Source organism: Watersipora subatra, chromosome 2 (genome assembly GCF_963576615.1).
Source record: "Watersipora subatra chromosome 2, tzWatSuba1.1, whole genome shotgun sequence".
In the NCBI taxonomy this organism is placed as follows: Eukaryota; Metazoa; Bryozoa; class Gymnolaemata; order Cheilostomatida; family Watersiporidae; genus Watersipora; species Watersipora subatra.
Genome location: NC_088709.1, coordinates 11,138,785 through 11,161,077, shown reverse-complemented (window position 1 = coordinate 11,161,077; position 22,293 = coordinate 11,138,785). Strand labels below are relative to the sequence as shown.

The following is a 22,293-nucleotide window of genomic DNA, read 5'->3' as shown; positions in this document are numbered from 1 at the left end:
CTGAACTAAACTGACACATTAATTAATTATTGGCTTATCGTAAAACTAAACTAAACACTTAGCCATATCAAGGGCTTATTAAAAGGGTTCACCTAACTTCTGTTTGGCTACAAGTGGCTACGATTGATTCGGAGGTATTTTCAAGTCTGCTGCTGACAAAGTAATGAACCACTTTTTCCGTCGGAGCAAAACTTATTTTATGATTTCTGTCATATCTTGGCTTGTTTGTGAACAACGAACAATTTATTTTTCTTTAGTTTAATTGTACAGTTAGAACACACATTTTGATTTCCTAATAACACTTTAAACACTTCATAAAAGCTTCCTATAAAACTTAGTAAATTTTGCAAACTAGGTCTGCTGCTAATATTTCAAGCATAATTACAGTTGAACATAAGCTGGCTCGATCCAGTTAAAAATGTATCTAACAAACTATCGTTAACTGGTTACACAAAATGCTTTATGTAAAATGTGTCAAATGACAAGTGCGTCTTCTGGAATATTTTTAACTGAAAGTGGAAGTGAACCTCTGTGGCTTTGTAAACAAAAAAGATACTTAGCATTGTATTCATTGTTCCTATAGCTATTGTAACAGTGACAACATAGTGTCATGTAAATCTGGCACTGCCAGATCTCCCATAAATGCGTAGCAATTAACTTAGTTTGTGGTCAAAATTATAGTCCAAATATATGCATTCGTATGCTTTGGTATCTTTTTAGGTGCAAATCTTAAGTCATTTAAAGATGTGGTTGCGTCAAATTTGAGTTGATCTTAAAAGAAAGCATTTTTTTTCTCTATCAGTTTATATGTTGTTTGTTGTGTTAGGCGATCTCATTGCCAAGATATTTGAAGATTAAAATCGAAAAAATCTGATCGCGGTAAAAACGCTCAGGCCAAAAAAACATGCCCTGACTTGCCCAAAATGATGTCACGCGTGATTTATCCGTCAATATATCTCGTATTCACATCGGCTATTTGCGATAAAAGTCCAGTCCTACGCGGCTCTATTGGCATATATTTTATTTTGTATTTGCTCATGTTGGTTAGAATAAAATTTTAAATCCCGCGACAGATACATTATTATGAATGTTTTAAAGGCCTTAAATAACGAAAATTGAAAATTTGTCTTATTCACTTTCTCCAAATGCTGTGTAAACATTTGAGTACCGACTACCAATTCTACCGGTCTACGGTAATACTGTCAAGCAAACTATGTAGAATAAGGTCATTGTATCAGCACAGTTCCACCGCTACCCACACTAACGATATACAGCCTTCCAAAAGCCCCGCCCACATTATGTCCGTCGCTTATCCTTGGGCCGGGGCTGTATATCATTGCCCACACCGAAAACTAGTTTCTTACTACCGTAAGTAAAATAAGCAATTTGCGTCTTTGAAAAGAATATACATAGGGATAGAGTTTTAAGGACGAGAAGTCTGCTGCAAACTGGATTTGAACTCACATTCTCTAGTTCTGCGGACATCCATATACCGTATCCAATTCACTACAATATTCTGCAAATCATGTTTTGCATTATCTTCAACAATATAATTTTATTATATAATTTTTACAAGCAAAAAGATTTTCATCTCGGCATAAAGCTTTTATTAAAAATATTCATCAAGTCGTGGCCACTCACATAGTTTTAGCTGATACAATAAGACAATTTCATCTACTGCAACAAACTCAAACAAAACATCATGGTTTATGCAGCACACATTCAAGTCTCTTTTTCCCCTTTATGGCAGTTTCCACACTGACAAAGCTGCTTCGACTGGTGGGACGACATAAACATCCTGTAATCAGTAAAACAAATGCAATAAATATATGTCATTCATAGATACGTCATTCTAAAGCGTATATACTGAAAGCTTTCAAATTGGGAGTTTAATAGATTGCGAGTGTAATTTTAAAAACAAATAAATGTTTAACAAAGGCACAAGTACGCCAAGCCAACGGTTCGAAGCTTTGGTTCTGGAAGTTAAAGATTTGCATTGATCAATCGATTTTCTTCACTTTTTACAAGTGAAAAGTGAACATCTAAAGTCAAATCATAAATCTAATTTACTAGATAAAACTGCAGCAGAAAATTTGAAGCAAATGTAGCTAGGTGAACCGATAAAAAAATATAAACCAATGATTAGTGATAGCAAAAAGTTATAATTTTATTAATTAGTACATGTATTAATGAGTACTAAAAATGTTACCTTTAGTATATTCATCGATCTAAGCCATTGTATTGCTAGATGCTATGGATTAAAGAGAAGCCGTCAAGAACTCACTGTACATACGTATCTCGCACGCGCAGGAAATTACATTTTAGCCTCAAACAGGGAAATATAATCTGAATGTAAACTCAACAGGAAACTCTATAGGAGACTCAAAGTAAAAGATAAATTTACCTCCATTCTCCGATCTTCCTCCGTAGAACTTTAACCACCTGATGCCCAGAAAACTTGGAGTCACCTTCGCAGTAACTTCACAGCAATTTGTACAATTATGTTGTTCGCCAATAAAACATGTCGATCGAGTAATTCATCAAAGTAACGATGTTAATTAATTTAGTAAATATCGATGTCCATGCTATATAATAATAGAGTCAAATCCCTAAATTTGAGATCACAGACAACGCGTTTTACGAGTGATAACATTTATTACGACCTATATAAAAATTTTGCGCTGATGATTGGCTAATGAAGCGACCTTATATTTATCGCTCGTGGTTTCTTTTCAGATGTATTATTAGTGACGTCACGAAAGAAGCACCCGCTGGAACGTGAGCTTTTTAAAAGAGGGCCTCATTCAAACGCATATATCTCTGGACAGGGTTGGTCTACAAAGACAAAAATGGCATCAAATTGTAGCTGATGTTTTAGCCTTTTATGGGTCTTAATTTCATTCAATTGAATTTTTTGACGCAACCACATCTTTAAAGAATGGTTCAACATATTTAATTCAATTCAGTTAAATCGGCTGTTTAGTTGCCACTCTTTAGTGCAATCTGGCTTTTCTTACCTAAATGTGTCTGACACCATGAAAGTCTATGTTCATATAATGAGTAACAACCATCTGCTAAGGCATAATTAGGTCTGTATTACATGATTATGCACCAAATTAATCCTATCAATAAACTCAAGTAAAATACAGATGCAGATATCAATGAAATCTAGCAATTGCTACATCTAGCTGTCCCATATATAGTGTGCCACTTACTCAACTCTATTAAGCATGGTTGAAAAGATCTTATCAAGATGTAGGTGTCCGAAAGACAACTATTCTGACCTTATTAATGCCCACCTCATCAGTACATCATTGAGTGTTAATCAAACAAAAACTATCCCAGTTCATATTAGAATTTGCATTCCTAAACACAATTTCTCCTTCAAGAATACCTTTGTACATCGTTACATTTACACTTAGTCTGAAGTTTGTCTTATCTGTTCCTTGTCTCTATTTGGCTTTTTTTGGGCCACTGGTCTATTCTATAAGTTATCCATAGAATTCTTTCTGGAAGTGATCTGCCATGTGCCTAGCTGACCTGTTCCGGTGTTGTAATGAATTATATCTGCCCTTTTAGGATACTTGCGTACACTCAATGAACAGAATGTTGTGACCAGCTCTAGTCAATAAGAACTACTTGTCAAAGTGATAATGGTGAGTCGAAAGACAGTACAAGTGGTCAAGGTCGTCGTGCTGACATCACTCGTCTGGTGTCTTATGGACGTGTTTCTGCTCACATACTTCAGTGGATGCGCAGAAACTCCGACTAAAGCACAACACCGAACCATGACCAAAGACAGCCAAGAGATCGGTGAAGAGATTGAGGAAATCGAACCAACCACTTCAAAGAATATGTTCAACAAATTCATAGATAAAGTACCAGCTGGTTTGTTCCAAGATACTACTACTCCTTACAGTTTTATTGTCATTGTTCATTATGGTAAATGCAGAAATGTATGTGAAACCCTGAGGAGATTCTCAGACCATGGCTGATTCGTGGTTCTGCCTAAATCCTGATCTATTATCAATAGACTTAACTTTTGCATTTGGATAAATAACCAAATATGGATATTGGTATAATTAGCTACCACGAGGGGGTAAGCTCGAATTTAGCATTAGACTCACTGAGAAATATGAACTCCCTGAGAAATATGAACATTCTGATATCTCTCGCCTGGTACCTTGCTGCATAGCTGTATGGCTGACCATTGCACCCAATTTCACAGAACTTACTATTTATTTTTTCTCCATGATATAATCTAGTGCTGGGCACGGGGAATAAAACTCGTTGAGCTTTCGGATTTATCTCGTCTCGGGTAATGAAACTGTTGAGTATTGTCGTGCGAGTTCGGGTTTTGGTACACGAATTCGCCAAGTCGAGTGGAAAAAACTCTGTGCAATGAGCACTGTTTAACAACCCGCCTGTTAACGCTGCGAGCACGAATAACAGTCGATAGAAAATATTAAATTAATTGAATAAAATTATAATTGCATTGTAAATTTTAAGATATGTCTAATGGTTGGAAGTTTTAGACATGAAACCCATATCAAAAAACCCGATACTCTAAAATCTGTTGGCCAAGTACTTGTGCCTCGCACTACCAGCTACCCGATACTCGAAAATCTCGAACAGAAAGGGGCGAGCCTAATTACGTTGTCCAAGAAGTACTCGTGCCCAACACTACCCGATACCCGAGAATCTCGAACAGAAAAATGCGAGTCTAAACGCGTTGGCCAAGAAGTACTTGCGCCCAGCACTAATATAATCAATAACTATACATCCACAAATCCTTGCATTTCTTTAGTTAAAATCATCACAAGTTTATGTTCAATAGTTTAACTGGGTGTATTCAGGTTTTTAAAATAAAAGTTATTGGCAATGGTTGAAAAGTGGAAAGCCTGCACACTTACTAAACTGTGATATTTAAAAAGAAATTTTCTGGTTTGTAGTGAAGTCATGATCGTCCTGTTACAACATCTAGAGTAGGTAATTCTAAAATGTCATATGTAAAGATTGTAAGCAAAAAGAGAAACTTTCTCCTGTTCCTTACATCATGTTTTTGATAAAACTTCTCAAACGTTGGTGACCTCATCCAGGCATTATCCGTTTGCAGCGCTGAAACCAGGACCCTCACGACCTGGAGATGGAGGAAAAGCAGTCGCAATTCCAGAGCACCTGCAAGCCAAGTCAAAGGAAATGTTTAAAATTAACCAGTTCAATTTGATGGCCAGTGACATGATAGCATTAAATAGGACATTACCTGATCACAGACTATCAGCGTAAGTATTACCTTGCATGAACGCTGAAGCAATGTAGGAGAGATAAGTAACACGCTGGATAAATTTTTAGAGGCATCATAGAGTAGTGAACGCAGAGGTCTGTTTAATTAAGTCAACTTTTAGCGTGAAATACAAACTTTCTATTATTTCAAAATAAACAACTGAACTTTAGTGCTAACTAGCAGAATGTCCGGTTTTATTGCTAATGGACAGCTTTTTTGTAATTGAGGAAGCAGTAAAAGAATCACATGTTACGGATTAACACACGTGATATTCACTGCCCTGTGTTTGAAAGCTGAGTATTAATAGTTTTTATATTTTTATTTTAATTAAAAATGATGTTAAATTGTTTTATATTACAACAAACTGATGTTGTAAAAATTGCAGTATGTAGTCTTGAATACAAATCGGATATCTGTAGCAGCAGTTGAAACCTCTGAAGAGTACCAGTTTCTTTCATCATAGCATCCTCCATATAATTCATTCATTGAAGAATCAACACCATAAGAAAAAAGTTCTTTGAAGAGTCAAACCTTGGTAGTTTGATCGTTTCCATGCATTCAAGTATGCTCCCAAGAACCAATCATTAGAGCCATCTCAATTGTCTAGAATTGATTTTTGATATTTAAGCTTTTTTGTGCCGATAACTTGGTACCCAGTCTAGGAGTTCTCATCGTAACTATAACAACTTATCTTGTTATAGTTACGTTTTGTCTTTCACCACTTCACCACGCAGTCTTACGTTTATGTTTGGGCAATCCGCAGTCACCCAGCTACTATTGAGTACTGTTTCGTACACAGCTAACATCTTCTGGCGCTGTCTATTGCAAATAGCAAGGTAGTAAGTCATGTACCACAAGAATGAAATATTTATGATATATTTTTATCTGGACCATCTATCAACATGCTCTGTGTTTCTGTCAATGGTCTGACTAGTTGTCTCGTCGAGATGCTAGAAAAGTGTGATGTTTGATGAGCATCCTTTACCTTCAACACTGTTTTACAGTCTCATCGCACCCCTTCGGCATAGCTTCTTTGTTACCAAAACATTCAAAAAGTTTTGATAGAGTATTGACGAATGACACAAGTGTTTGCTACCCGGTCCAAGTGATATAAGATAGACATTCAATAAATAGACATCTGGGGTATTTTCCTTGACAATGTTTACATTCTAGTCGGTGAGCGATCATGTGTGACTATTTCACCAAAACCTTCTTGATATAAATCTAAATTATCTCTGCTCTCGTTGTTAGGCCCAAAATGGTCAAGTTTAGCTGCTATTATGGTGGCGCGGCTGCCAAAAACAATTGATTAGTATGTTGGGTATTGTTTACTGAAAAACCAGTGAGATGTTTTGGGAATGTTCCAAAGACTATAAAACCATACACAAAGTGCAGCATACATCGTCTACCGTTAATTTTTTATGGTGATTTCCATTTTTTACACGTAAAGGGGATGGATGTACCCTGGTAGGAAACCCTACCAGGTACCCTGGTAGGGACAGTACTCATGTGTGCTATTTGGATCTTGTAGACTAATTGTAGTAGTTTTGCTTTGTTTCGAGTATGTGACGATACGCTATAATCAGAATTTGGGTAAATAAGGTTTTAACAGTGAATGTCAGCCGATACATTATTAAAAGGCATAACTCGAGATATTTATATATAGCTAAGGTTTTAACAGTGAATGTCAGCCGATACATTATTAAAAGGCATAACTCGAGATATTTATATATAGCTAAGGTTTTAACAGTGAATGTCAGCCGATACATTATTAAAAGGCATAACTCGAGATATTTATATATAGCTAAGGTTTTAACAGTGAATGTCAGCCGATACATTATTAAAAGGCATAACTCGAGATATTTATATATAGCTAAGGTTTTTAGGCTACGATAACCAAACTTTTGCCTTACAACAAACTAATTAGAGGCTGCAAATGTTTTTATTAAATCCATGTTAGTGCTATCTTTTTAATCGATAGTGATTACTGCGTCAGGTACATATTGCTAAAAGTGGCGGTTCAGGATAACTCCATGTTTATGGGTACAATCTGGTCTAGAAGAATACCTCATCCTTTTCCTATTCAATGAAAGACTTTTGAGCATTTTATCGTGGTTATTCCATGCAAGGATAGATGTTATTTGATATTTTATCTGGTGTAAAAGTAGTGAATCCACACGGCTCTACATATCCTTTATTTAGGCTGAGTGCATCATATCTCTCAGCTTAGGATGAGCAGGCGATGAAGTTATAACAAACAATTACTTGTGATTAGATAGTTGTTTGCTAATTAAATTGTTTGGGAGATTGATAGGAAATTAATTACAAGTCGGTGGATGAGAACTGACTAGCCTTGGTTCTTTGATCTAGAAAATAGTGTGAGGCGCTGTAACCTGGAGAGAATGGTGCTTGGGTAGACTCAAAAAGATGGATAGAATTCTGTAACACGAACATAAAATTGTTGACTTGATCATCATAGAGGAAATGGTTAATTCTACCTTTATATAACCATATGATAAGTTTGTCTAGATGTATGGTTCAGAGAAGTAACGGAGATCAATCATTGTATTAACTGTCAACAGGTGCAAGTCAGCTCCTTATAAACAGCATGTTGACATTCTGCCGCAGACAAGCATTATTATCGTATTCCACAACGAGGCCTGGTCGACGCTGTTGCGGACAGTACACAGCGCCATAGACCGCTCACCGAGACACCTCCTCCGTGAGATCCTTCTTGTAGATGATGCCAGTGATCAGGGTGAGTGTTTTATCTCCAAATTTAGCTCATTTGAGTTGGACAGCTCATTCTCAAGTCATTTAAGTTGGACAACTCCTTTTCAAGTCATTTGAGTTGGACAACTCATTGTCAAGTCATTTAAGTTGGACAGCTCACTCTCAAGTCATTTGAGTTGGACAGCTCATTCTCAAGTCATTTAAGTTGGATAGCTCGTTCTCAACTCATTTGAGGTGGACAGCCCACCGACAAGTCATTCAAGTTTTTTGCGCCGTCAGTTCAGCCTTAGCTATTAAGTATCTCCTTTTTAGCGACTTGCGTTCTCACGTGACATTGTGTGATTATTATGGTTGCATGTTGCTTGGAGCAGTTCCTTTTAGTCGAGTTACCTCACGCAGATCTTGTTAAGGACACCAGGGAGGGGATATTATGTTAATTTAGGTGGTCTATCAGGCGCAGTATTGCTAGGAATGTCTGGCTGTATTATGCATGAGACTGCCTCACCCGCCTAGCCTACTCTAGGCATGCACTTTATTATCAATACCCACTCCATCTTCAACTAATCGGGCCATGGTTGACTTGATAGCCACACCCTGTAATTCTAAGCCACCAACACATCGCTGCTGATCATCGGAGTCTCCGCTGGCCATGAGGCAGATTTTGTACATTTTCATGCACTCCTATCGCTCACCTCAAGGAACTTCGACAAGGAAGTGGTTGTTGGCTCTGTTATTTGTGCAGATTATCATCAGATTAATTGTAGGTCTGTTTCAGCGTGTCTCTATGGAGATGGAAGCTTTCTGGTGAAAAAAATTTTACTTTCCCAAGTTTGGATGTTGTATTTGATTGGCCAGTGTAGAATGCTTTGAGCTAGAGGAATCATTTCAATGTCTATCATACATAGAGGATGGATAGTTGTGCGTTCACTCATTTATCATCATATGTTTAGCAGTAGTGGGGTAAAAATTTATCTGGCTTTTGACTTGCGTGTTGTTCGGAAGGGCTACTGTCTCCTGAGGTGATTGGCCAACTGCAGCTATCTGCTCTCTTCGACCAATTGTAAACAGGTCTTTGAGTGATTTTGACATGCAGCTTGTACTGTCAAATCTAAAGAAAATTGGAATGCAAGTATTCATGTGATTAATGTATTATATGAGTGATTTACGACTCGCTATTTGTTTACTTTTACGTGAAGATGGTTAGCAGAATATGGAACAGTCAATCATACTAAAGCATTATTTTTCAACGTATCTGTCGGTTTAAGTAGTATTTATCGGGCACATGAAACCTTCACGTCTGGAAATGACCATATGATGATACTAATGAATGAAAAAAGTGTAATCACTAAAAGTTGGCTAAAGACACCCCCATCATGGATAAACTACTGGCTATTAATGTGAGCCCAGGTCCACTGTTTTACACAGTAGATCCGTCCACTAATTGATTTGTGATTGTAAAATCTCATAAGATTGTCCAGTGTTAATCCTCTTAAACTCTGAGAATATTCTTGCTGTATTTTATTTTAGTCTTTTTATTGATTCTCTGAAGTCATAATTTCTCATAACCACAGAGTTGGCTCACTTAGTCATAAGGCTAGACATGTATCGCTCGTTTTACATGTTTAATATTTAATCGGTTTAAGCAATGGCAACATGTTCACATAAAATACCCCACATTACACCATCAAGTAAATCTAACACATAGAAAGAACAAGAGATAGTTTTACTACAGTTAGTCTCGTTTTTCTTTAGATCACTTGCATGAAAGGTTGGACAATTACGTAGCCACCCTACCAGTTTCTACAAAAGTGTTGAGAACTCCGACAAGAGGAGGTCTTATACGGGCCCGTCTTAAAGGTTAGTTGTCACTGTTTCTTGGTAAGATGCGTGTGTGTGATTAATACATAGCCTGTGATTAATACTTAGCCCGTGATTAATACATAGCTTGTGATCAATACCCGTGTAAATGTATTTCATGAGTATTCTATAGAAATACACATAAAATAGAAAAAATTACATTTTAATAGATTCTAGAATGTTATTTTACAAAGTATTCTGAAGTAGAAAGTGAGTAAAATACTCATTTCTGAAGTACAAATGAGACTTCTAGAGACATGAATTTCATGGCTCTAGAAGGTAACAAGTAACAACTCGTGTGTTCCGGAATATACATGTGAGTTAGGTCTATTTTTGTATGTTATGTTATGATTACTACTCTGACAGGCTAGCCAGTAAAGACTCTAGACACTGCTTTATGTTTACATATGATTCTGACTGTCAAACTGCAAGGCAATCCTATGTCACATCATAATTACCTAATAATGGGAAATAGGATTTAGAATGGACAACCTTTCTAGATATATAGAATTTTAGAACCTCTTTAGATCTATAGAATTTTAGAACCTTTTTAGATATATAGAATTTTAGAACCTTTTTAGATGTATAGAATTTTAGAACCTCTCTAGATACAGTGAAACATGGATAACTCGCCCTCGGATATAGCGAACACGTGGTTAACTCGAATGGATTTGCTTGGTCCGTTCCCACGCAATGATAAATGGCTCTATATAACGCGAACTCAACACTGTTAATTCGAACTGTTTTTTTGCCCAACGGCTACCGAAACGGTTGCCATCGCTTTAGAAAATCACTTTATTCCAAGCCATAGAGGTAAACCTCAACTTTTCGTAATTCATAAGCGTCGTTATTACCCCCATCGGCAAAATATTTTTGTCAACGACTTTTCTAAAGGTTTGGTGAAATTTGATTTATACTGCTATACGATGAATAGCACGGGCTAGCCGGGTCACGCGCGCAAGGATTTTCGCCACGCACATACAAAACAAAAACAACATGTTGTTTTTGTTTTGTATTTGCGTGGCGAAAATCCTTGAGTGCGTGACCCGGCTAGCCCGTGATGAATAGTTTTCCGACGTTGATTCAACACGGAATCAACGTCGGAATGTTGAATGTTTAAAACGTCTTAAAAATTGTTGTAATTAAACGTATACGTTGTCTTAGCTAAAAAAACTTCATCGTTTGACCTAAACACAGAATACGTGTGTACATTCAATAAGTATCCATTCAAAAAGCGTGAGTGATATACAATGTACCGTAAAACCTCGTAAAACTTTTAATTGAACTGCCTCGGAGTGTTGCTCTTAACGAATCCCAGGTAAAGTAAGGTAATCTTTGCATAAACTTCAAGAAAAATTGGCAAAATTGATCGTGGGTAAAACGCTCAAAAGAAAAAGATGTCTTTTCTTTTGAGCATTTCAGCAATGATCAAGTTTTGCCAATGTCAATCTAAAAAACGTCCTGGCAATAACATCACCTCAAACAACAAACCAATCTCAAGTGATAGAAAAATCTCTATACTTTTTGATAAAAACGTTTTAAACTTTACATTAGAAGCATTTAATTTGAAACAAGCCATTCGTGCTTTTGATTTATATTATAGTTTGTATATGTACATGTATCTACTAATAAATAAGTAAATACATGGACTTGTTACAGTGCTCTGATAACTTGAACGCTCTGATAATTCGAACACTTTTGCTCGGTCCCTTGAAGTTTGAGTTATCCGAGTTTCACTGTATATAGAATTTTAGAATGTTGACCTAATTTTTAGTTCATTACTTGACACTGAGTCATTCAATAAAGAATTGTATTATTAATTATTACTAATATTCTTACTATTATTCTCTAGAAACTAATAAGATGTATTTGTGCATATTTATTATTGTCTATGTACTGTATCTTTTCTGCTAACATAAATAATAAACTAAATCTTATTTTAGTTGTCAAGCAACAAGTAAATCAAATCATAGCCAGACAAGAAACAGGGTGTGATAATCCGATTTCTTATATCAAGAAGTGACATGATTTCTTGTTGTGTACAGGTGCTAAGGTCGCTCAAGGTGAAGTCCTTACTTTCCTAGATGCTCACTGTGAATGCACGGACGGATGGTTGGAGCCCCTGCTTTATGAGATACACCTAAATAAGTATGGTGTTCTTTCACTACTAATCATAGTTCAGCCAAGGCTGGTCTCATTGGTTAAGATTTACTCTAGAAATATTAGGGTTACTAAGGTTATGAAGTAGAGCTGTAACATTTCAATATCAATCATTTGAGTAATGAACTGCTTTTTTATAATTCTAAGTGCAATCTAGTGCCATTTATACGCAAATACTCAATATCTGAGTGACGGCCTCTCTCGGTTCCGACCAACTAGTTGGAACCCAGACTACACACAATTGAGGTGTATTCTCAAGAACTAGAGTGGAGTGGAATTCCAGCTCAATTATTTCATTTGTGGTTTTGTTGTTGAACAATCTGAGTGTATGCAAAATATTTAATTCACTTTGTTATGCTAAATATAAATTAATAATAGTGAGTTAATAGGATTGGGTAAAAAAGTAAAGAAAAAAATATTAAGCAGAATTCTTGTTAAAAATGGAAAGTATAAATTAGCACATAGATACAAAATATAAAAACTATAAAATATGCATGTAAAAACAAAAAAAAATTAAAACACTTCATGGTTGCACATCATCTACACTATCTTCGTGCATCCGGGTTAAGGAAAAATCGGGTAGTATATCATGGCAAGACACGCTTTGTCATGTTTATCTTCATTCCTTGCTTTCTTGCTTGGATCACTATTGGACACCTTGGGTACCATGATAAGAGTGTACAGTAAGCTAAAATATAAAAAATACCGATGAACTGCTGAAGATATCTAGTCAATGAAGGAATTAGGTTGAATCTGTGGAATGTGGTCATTGATACGGGTGGACAGGACGTACAGTCGTAAGTGCAATTGCAGATCTGGGCAAGTCACATAGCTATTAATTTTGGTACTAGTGGTTAGTAGAGGGCCATTCATGTGATACCATCTTCTTTCAGTTTTAATTTCAAAACGAGAAATCAATAATCAAACAGCTATGATGTGAAGGAGCTGATGCTGCCAGCCCAAATTGATTAGATTTCTAGAATAATTGCCTTTCTGAGAATCCTCCAAATGAGGCACAAGCATTGATGTTTTAACTTGGTGTATCAAGCTATACGGAAAAGATAGGTGATTAGCTTGTGTTTAGACAGCTAGGTCATCTGACATCTGTCAACATTTTATTCACAAGTGTAGTCTTGTTAGAAGGATGTTTTCCATAATTCGATAAGATAGCAAAAGGCAGGCATTTGTTCATGGTATTTACTATGGTCAGCAATTTTAAGTTGCTAACTAAATCTCACAGTGAGAGTTATGTTCCCCTTTTAATGTTTTGTCACCAATGCAGTAGAATGATACCACAGCATTTTTTATTTCCAGAGAATCCGCTGTGTGTCCAATCATAGATGTGATAAGTGATGACACATTTGAATACATACCCGGGGGTGACACAACTTGGGGTGGTTTTAACTGGAAGCTAAACTTCAGGTGGTATCAAGCACCAAAAAGAGAGAATGATAGAAGGGGTGGAGACAGGAGTGTGCCAATGAGGTGAGTATATTTGAGTATTACATTAGGGGTGGAGACAGGAGTATGCCAATGAGGTGAGTATATTTGAGTATGACAGAATTGGACACAGGAGTGTGCCTATCAGGTGGGTGTGTTTGAGTATGACAGAAGGGGTGGAGACAAAAGTGTGCTTATTAATGGGTGTTCTTGAGTATGACAGAAGGGGTGGAGATAGGAGTGTGCCTATTAATGGGTGTGTTTGAGTATGACAGAAGGGGTGGAGATAGAAGTGTGCTAAGTAGTTGAAAATTATTTGATTCAACAGTGCTTGTGGATTTTTAGTATGAACCTCGTATTTTCTATTAAAACTTCATTAGCTTGTCAAATAGCTTTATGCAAATACGCTAAAACTATTTATTATTTTAGTAAATATGCTTTTTATTTTTATTGTGTTGGGTTTGTATGGTGGGAATAAAGTAGACTTTTATTGAACGTCATTATTCTCCTCAACTCCATCATAACGCTGCTATTTTTTATTGCTGGTTCATGCCAACCATGTATATTCTTGCTCTAGACATGTGATAGGCTACTGTATTGATGTGAAACCATTTGATAGGCTACTGCATTCAGTGAAGCCATTTGATAGGCTACTGTGTTGTCAAACCATTTCATAGGCTACTGTATTAAGGGAAGCCATTTCATAGGCTACTATATTGATGTGAAGCCATTTGATAGGCTACGATATTGATTTGAAACCATTTGATAGGCTACTGTATTGATGTGAAGCCATTTGATGGGCTACGATATTGATTTGAAACCATTTGATAGGCTACTGTATTGATGTGAAACCATTTGATAGGCTACTGTATTGATGTGAAACCATTTGATAGGCTACTGTATTGATGTCAAGCCATTTGATAGGCTATTGTATTGATGTCAAGCCATTTGATAGGCTACTGTATTGATGTCAAGCCATGTCATTTGTCTGTTCAGAACACCGACTATGGCTGGAGGTCTATTTGCCATAAATAAAGACTATTTTTACAAGATCGGGTCATATGACTCAGGAATGAACATCTGGGGAGGAGAGAACCTTGAGATGTCTTTCAGGGTGTGTTTAGTCAATTTTCTTTACAAATTCAATGCCTAGTCATTCCATTGCGCAATCCGATGGTTAAACGTTGAAATTCTTGTCAGTCAGCAGTGTAAATGTATTGTACTGCTGCATGATATTTCTAGCGGTTTAAAGAATTGTTCAGCTTCTTTGTCAACTGATTTAGTGACGGCGAATTTTTCTTTAAAATTCTGTCCATATTAATAATATGCAGTAGACACTCTTACAACATAAATAATCCGTTCCAGGAATTATTTATGTTGCAGGGACTTTACATTATACGAACAGTAAAATGTATGTAAATTGCCTAATCTGTTCAATCCAAGATCTTTCCAAACTAATTCCTTTGGGCATACAAAAGCAAAACTAGACTTAACTCTTTTAATTTGAGGGCTGTACTGTAACTGCAGTATTATTGGTTTGCATTGACAACTTTTCTTTTTCTTATCGCTTTCACTCGTTTCACGATTAAGGTAGTTTCACAACAAGTTAAAGGGGAGCACACATCTGCGATGTCCATTTACAATGATTTGTTTATTTTCCTAGACACCAAGGTCTATTCTGCGAAGGAAAACTAATAACCAATATTTTATCCATTGTTCAATAAAGTAAAACAAAATATATTTTGACTATAGTGGAAGTGGTGTCTACCTGTTTGTCGTCTATCTGTCTCCAGGGGTCAAGATTAGTATAAAGGATAGCTTTCGGCGATACTCCAATTTGTGACATTCAGGTTGGGTAGACGGACACTGTATTAACTGCATCAATCAATCGCTTTTAAGTATTTCTGAACGATTGCGCAGCTACCTGTTCTCTGTTTTGTCGACACATCTAACGTTCTACATGTATCACAGCGAACTAGAATGTCACGGCATTTGTTTATATAGTAGAGATAACGCTATACGTACATTGTTTTTTCTCACAAGTGTGACGAGAGAGAACGCAACATTTTAAGGCTAACTACAAAATTGTCTCTATTCAAGTGGAACTTGAGAACTTGCACAGGCTTGACAGTTTACGTTGCATGGAATTTTGCATAGTACAAAGCAAAAACAATACATAAATTATTTACATTATATCTTTCAAACGTCAAAGTCTGTACACATTTAGGCTATTGCTCACCATAGGCATGTACATTTGTCATTACCAGTTCAGGGTTATCACCCCTTGCAATGCGGATAGTGTTAGTGTTCCTATGCACTGTGCTATCTATACAGATGATGTTATTATCGCTATGTTCTCTGTCATCTATACAGATCTGGCAGTGCGGAGGACAAGTCCTGATCGTGACATGCTCCCGGGTTGGCCATGTCTTTCGTAAGATCTCACCTTATTCGTGGCCAGGAGGAGTGGCCACCATACTCAATCACAACACCCAGCGAATAGCTACTGTCTGGATGGATGAATATCAGGAGTTCTTTTATAAAATGAGTCCCCGTGAGTTGACCATTAACCAGATAGCTAAAGCTCTCTGAGGCAGTGTCATGTTCCTTGTGGGCTTGGGCTATGTACCCGGTGTTATTGTCTGGTGCTCGGTCACTAAATGGATACCAGATAGGAGAAAGAGCATTAAAGGAGGAACCAGTTTCAAACAATTTTAGTAGACAGTAGCTATGTTAGTCATCTCCTTTTTGCAAGAGATTACAAATCCAAAAGGTAATTATTAAGAAGATTTTCCTTTTGAAAGGTTGTTAATATGTTTGCTCTTTCTAGCATTTTCTTTAAAAAAGTGAAATGTAGGCTTCTCTAACGTACTCCAAGGTTTACTAAACTTCATGTTTTCTGTAAAGAGAAGACATGGAGGTTTCTCTAATGTACTTCAGGGTTACTAAACTGTATGTGTGATGCTGCAGGTGTGCGAGACACTGATCCTGGTGATATGACGGAACGAATTAACCTGAGGAAGAAACTGGAATGTAAAAGCTTCAAGTGGTATTTAGAGAATATATATCCTGAAAGTCATATACCCATATACTATAAATCAGTAGGAAGGGTGAGTCAACTAGTTAACTACCATGTTCAGAGTTGTGCTATCCCGTGTTCTGTAGAATGGATATAGGTTATAACACAACACTGTCATATTATGCTTTTTCTATTAGCCAATGTCTCTCTGGAATTGGATCTTTAACATGGAGTTGATGAAAAGGTGTTGTATTCTGCAGAGATTGTGCAAATTGTTTCTTTCATATATTTAAGGTAGTATAAACAAATTAAATTTAATGAAAGAATTTCATGCTGATAATTTTAGAATTCTTTTTTGTATGCTGTAATCATGTATATGTCAAATAATGGTATTCTATAGTGTTTCTATTTAATACTACTTGCCATAAAATGGTAAACAAATGCGTAAGTAGCGCATGTTCTTGGTCTATCTTCTAGTTTTGGGAGTAGCTCCTGTTCTTGGTCTATCTTCTAGTTTTCTAAGTAGCTCATGTTCTTGGTCTATCTTCTAGTATTGGGAGTAGCTCCTGTTCTTGGTCTCTCTTCTAGTTTTGTAAGTAGCTCATGTTCTTGGTCTATCTTCTAGTATTGGGAGTAGCTCATATTCTTGGTCCATCTTCTAGTTTTGCAAGTAGCTCATGTTCTTGGTCTATCTTCTAGTATTGGGAGTAGCTCATATTCTTGGTCCATCTTCTAGTTTTGTAAGTAGCTCATGTTCTTGGTCTATCTTCTAGTTTTGTAAGTAGCTCATGTTCTTGGTGTATCTTCTAGTTTTGTAAGTAGCTCATGTTCTTGGTCTATCTTCTAGTATTGGGAGTAGCTCATATTCTTGGTCCATGTTCTAGTTTTGTAAGTAGCTCATGTTCTTGGTCTATCTTGTAGTTTTGTAAGTAGCTCATGTTCTTGGTCTATCTTCTAGTTTTGTAAGTAGCTCATGTTCTTGGTCTATCTTCTAGTTTTGTAAGTAGCTCATGTTCTTGGTCTATCTTCTAGTTTTGTAAGTAGTTCATGTTCTTGGTCTATCTTCTAGTTTTGCAGCAGCTATGTGGCTTATGTGCCACCTCATTGGTTGAAATAAAGTTCATATAACTTTTTTAATTGCTTCTCTCAACGTCTGTCCATCACAGATTATAAACCCAGACACAAATCTGTGCATAGATGGCAATGGAGGAAAGGCGGGAGACAGCATGGCACTGATTCACTGCCATGACAGGGGAGGCAACCAGGTGATCATTCGCTTTGACCTAATTGGATTTGTCCAGCCATATCATGTTTTGTCAGTGCAACTGCATAGTAACATGGCAAGTTGGAGTTATCTGTATATGACGTCTCGTGAAAAAAAATCACAGCTTTTGCAAAGGTTACGCAGTTCTTGTGTACTGACGTGTTTGCAAGTGTGGTTGTGAGTAGGCTCTGTGGCAATATGGATGTGTTTTATTTTAAGGCAAAATTTTCCACAAAAACTGATCATTAAATGACTGAAATGTTGGGTAAATGCCTTGAAATAAATCACAAACGCAATTGATGTTTCAGTGTTTTTTATTAAAATTTAACATGCAGTTTGATCAAATATACAAAGTTTGTCATCAGTGATATGACAAAGCATACTGTACTAGCTAAACAAACTGCATTTTTTATACTCACATTTATGCAACAATTTATACAAAAATGGATTTTCCATGATTTTTTGAAGTTACCCACTCGTGTATGTAACTCGCACACTATCTACATGTAGGTGAATAAGGATAGGTTACAAGATTGGATTGGTATGCATTACGATGAAAGTAAGCAATACACAATATACAGCTTGTTGCATATGCAGATAATACGCAGAGTATTTATTTAATATATCCTACGTGACAATATTATTCAATTAGTTATAGTTAGACAATTAGTTATATTTCGCAAAAGCTTAATTTCTATGCCTTTTCCCAGACTATTTTATTTGCGGGAGAACAGATACGCGAAAAAATTAATCCGTGAATCTAGCTAGCAGTAGAGTGCAAAACTTTCAAATGCGTTTAGCACTTTAACTTTATGGATGACCTTTTTATTCTATATGTAATCGTATCTGCAAATCAAATCATATACATATCATAATGTCTAAATCAAAATCATCATGTTAATTTCATCAACTTAAGTATTAGAAGCTGTATGAGGTGATTTCGCAATGAAAAACTGCACGAGCAACTATGGACGACAACATTCTGATTTCTGAAGAAATTGTTACAACCTTGATTAATTTTGTAATGAATTGCGATGCATTCACAGCGGACGTATTTCTAACCCCCCAATGATGGTTACAAAAAAGTTTGGAACTCAGCTTTATTTACTAGTAACTAGTTTTTAACTTTATGTAGTTTTTAAACTTGCTTTTCTTTAAAAAAGAGCCAACAACCCTAATTTTCTAATTATTTTAACCATTTGCAGAGTTGTCTCCCCATGAATTCACCAACTTTTAAATCCATGAAATAATATCATCCTGTAGGGTATTTGGTTTCAGTGTTTTACTAGATGACAGTCATGGATGCAATATTCTTGTTGAAGTCTACTTTGTGAAGTTAGTAAAAAGGAGCATTTAGTTGCAATTGTTTATAAAACCTCTGAGAAGGTTCAAACTGTTTCTTTAGTTTTTATGTAGGTAGGTTTGATTATTGTTACCAGATATTTGCTTATACGGAGGATCGAGCTCTGCGAACAGATGAGCTATGCATGGACTCAACGAGTAACGGAAACATAAAGTTACTCTCCTGTCATGGCTTAAGGGGAAACCAAGCATGGCTTTATGAGGTAAAATATTTGAGCCTGACTTCTTGAAATTTTATTAGCTTTATCTTCATTTACCTCAGCACCTATGTTTTGGAGTTTTATGAATGCTGGAAAACGTCATTGGAGATGCCTATGTACGTATGGAACAACAATTAATGTACCTTTTCGTGTCCTACAGTATTATCTTAGCCTGTAAACTTGACTAAAACTAAAAGCTTTCTTAGTGTAAATCTGGTGCCTGTTCATAAATCTGTCCCGAAAATGAGAACTAACTTTGGCCACAAGATGAATGTAAACTTATTCCTTCACAATACAGTTTTATTGCTGACAGCCCTGCAAGTTTGAAGCAGTTCTACTAGAAATGACATTTTCAAAATGCTGTTCAGCTTAAAAGTGAAATAGGCTATGAAATGTAGATTGAAAAATGCACTACAAATGATACATTGAATGATATGAACGTAGATTGCATGGTACACTATTAGATGATGTAGGAACTAGTCAGTTTTAACTATGGAATAAGATGGAGTCAAATCTAGACTGAGCAATTACATAAATGAATTGTCACTTTGAATGTCAATTTAAATCAAGTTTTTTTCAATTTTTAGACAGCAATGTTTATGCTGCAAAGAAAAAGAAAAAATATTGTTTATGTCTAAAATGAAGTAAAATAAAAAAATATATTTATTGTTTTAAGGGTGGTGTCTGTTTGTCTGTTTTCCCAAAGCCAGGGTTAGAATCGAAGATTGATTTCAATGAGATGCCAATTTGTGACATTCAGTTTGGTAGATGACACTCTAACATCTGCACCAATCGACCTCCTTCAAGTTTTTCTGAATAATTGTGCACCTACTTATTATCATCGCTTTGTCAGCACATTTGACAATCTTTTACGACACACTCAACTGCGAGGGTATTATTATATATACTAGGGATACTCTATACATCGCTTTCTCTCCCAAGTCCAGCAACAGATAAAACGATATTTTTAAGGCTAACTGTCCGACCCTCGTCATTCAAATCAAATTTGAGAACTTGCATCAACTTGAAGCTCTGCTATATGCAGCTCATTACGTAACACAAAACCAAAACTTCACATAAATTGTTTTTAATGTCAAGTGGAGTTAACTTTATAGGAGCATCTACTGTATTAGTTTACTTATATAGAACATCCTAGTTAGCTGGATGAATTCTCTTAGTTAAGTTGCAAGCTTACAAAAGTGCATATTTAAGAGTAGTAAGGGGGAGATAATTCCTGGCAATTAGATCCAGCAATCAGTTACTCATGTAGATTCAGTGAACCAAATGAGTTTACTAAAAATTTCTGATACATTTATTCTTCTTTACAAAATTATTTCTGGCAAGTTTCTTATTGAAATATATAAGAGTATTTATGTAGCATCATGCAGGAGTTGGACTCCTGATCAGAGCAATATTGGTCCTTATCACTCCGCATTTAGCATTGTAACTTTCAAATCCTAAGTCTCTTCGCTTTCATCATATCGTCTTTCGCACTTTATTTGTTGTTTGTTTTAGGACCAGCAAATAAAACACCAGCCTAGCAGACTCTGCGTTGCCATAGCAGACAAGAAGTTAACATTTGGTAAGTATTCTCTTGTAGTATACTCAATATTAGAGAGGTTACCATGACTAGAGAAGTTGCAGTCACCGGCTATTATTGTAGTCTAGATACTCTTTCTTTTTCTAATGACCATGTACTCCTACTTTCTGTGTCACGGTTAACCATGTTTTATCTGTCATATTTGAACATATGTGATATATTCCCCGATCCCAATCTTCTGCAGTCTGTTCAAACCCATAAAGTCCTTGTTTTGGTGCTAATCCACTTGTGCTGAGTCTCATTCATATAACTGACTTGATAGAGGGCTTTATGTCATTTGGAGTTCTAGATTTTCTATTTCTGGCAAATTTGCAATCTTGTTGGATATTTCAAAAGTGAAACTGCATCCAGCATCTTTGGATGTAAAAGCCGAGATTAACTAAATGGCATCATTACTTCGCATGCCGAGAGATATTTTGCTCAAATTTATGTTGTCTGTTGAAAGTTTGCTGATGATCATATAGAGATTTGATTATATCACCTTTAGTTATCTCTTACAATTTAACTTATGGTGTGTCGGACATCTGATTTATTCCGAATTGTACCAACTATAACAGCATCAGTCATTTAAGCATTGACTTCACTAGTAAATCTGCTTTTGATTGGTCAAAAGAGACTCATGCAGATTTAAGAAGGTCTACAACTAGTGTAAACCAAGCAGGTGGTTAGTAACTGCTACTGACTGTTAAAAAACCTTTTTCGAAAAGCATTTGGGCAATTCTATGTTAAAGTAAGATCTACTCTGATGCAATGCTTAATTGAAAAATCGATATTATTAATAAACTCATAAAACGACCGCCAGAAAACTGTTTATGTTTTAACACCATTAGACCCTGACAACCGTCAACACCATTAGACCCTGACAACCGTCAACAGCATTAGACCCTGACAACCGTCAACACCATTAGACCCTGACAACCGTCAACAGCATTAGACCCTGACAACCGTCAACAGTATTAGACCCTGACAACCGTCAACAGTATTAGACCCTGACAACCGTCAACAGTATTAGACCCTGACAACCGTCAACACCATTAGACCCTGACAACCGTCACCAGTATTAGCAACAGTTACTGACAATCGCCAACAGCATGAGCAGCTGACAATCATCACCAGTATTAGCAACAGTTACTGACAACCGTCAACAGCTTGTTTGTGCTAGGTTTAGACTACACTACACCTTTTTAAAAAACTCCATTTGCATTGATTTGTAAGATTGTTCATATGCTTAATACTTCTGGCTATGGCTCTATAATGGCACCGTTTGTTCATTTGTTATATCTTTGTGTTTACTTTTTAACTAGTTATCTGTAATTGTATTACATATTGTTTGTTAAAGAACTGTCAAGCAATGCTAAGTGCGCCAATGGCTCT

At 36.3% G+C, this 22,293-nt stretch overlaps 1 protein-coding gene across 3 annotated transcripts in view; it reads left to right on the top strand.

Moving 5' to 3' along the window:
- The window catches only part of LOC137388818 (polypeptide N-acetylgalactosaminyltransferase 13-like), a 32,131-nt gene that overhangs the window by 8,928 nt on the left and 910 nt on the right, over positions 1-22,293 (top strand). For 2 of the 3 annotated variants that reach the window (XM_068075274.1, XM_068075273.1), the window contains exons 2-13: positions 3,580-3,888; positions 5,117-5,282; positions 7,867-8,042; positions 9,770-9,874; positions 11,920-12,022; positions 13,349-13,519; positions 14,471-14,588; positions 15,848-16,028; positions 16,445-16,584; positions 17,660-17,758; positions 19,197-19,322; positions 20,835-20,901. In XM_068075274.1, the coding sequence (XP_067931375.1) occupies positions 3,654-3,888; positions 5,117-5,282; positions 7,867-8,042; positions 9,770-9,874; positions 11,920-12,022; positions 13,349-13,519; positions 14,471-14,588; positions 15,848-16,028; positions 16,445-16,584; positions 17,660-17,758; positions 19,197-19,322; positions 20,835-20,901 (1,687 nt within the window). In that variant the 5' untranslated portion in view covers positions 3,580-3,653. Of the gene's footprint in view, positions 1-3,568; positions 3,889-5,116; positions 5,283-7,866; positions 8,043-9,769; positions 9,875-11,919; positions 12,023-13,348; positions 13,520-14,470; positions 14,589-15,847; positions 16,029-16,444; positions 16,585-17,659; positions 17,759-19,196; positions 19,323-20,834; positions 20,902-22,293 lie in introns of those variants that run through there. The other variant, XM_068075272.1, reaches the window with a different exon arrangement.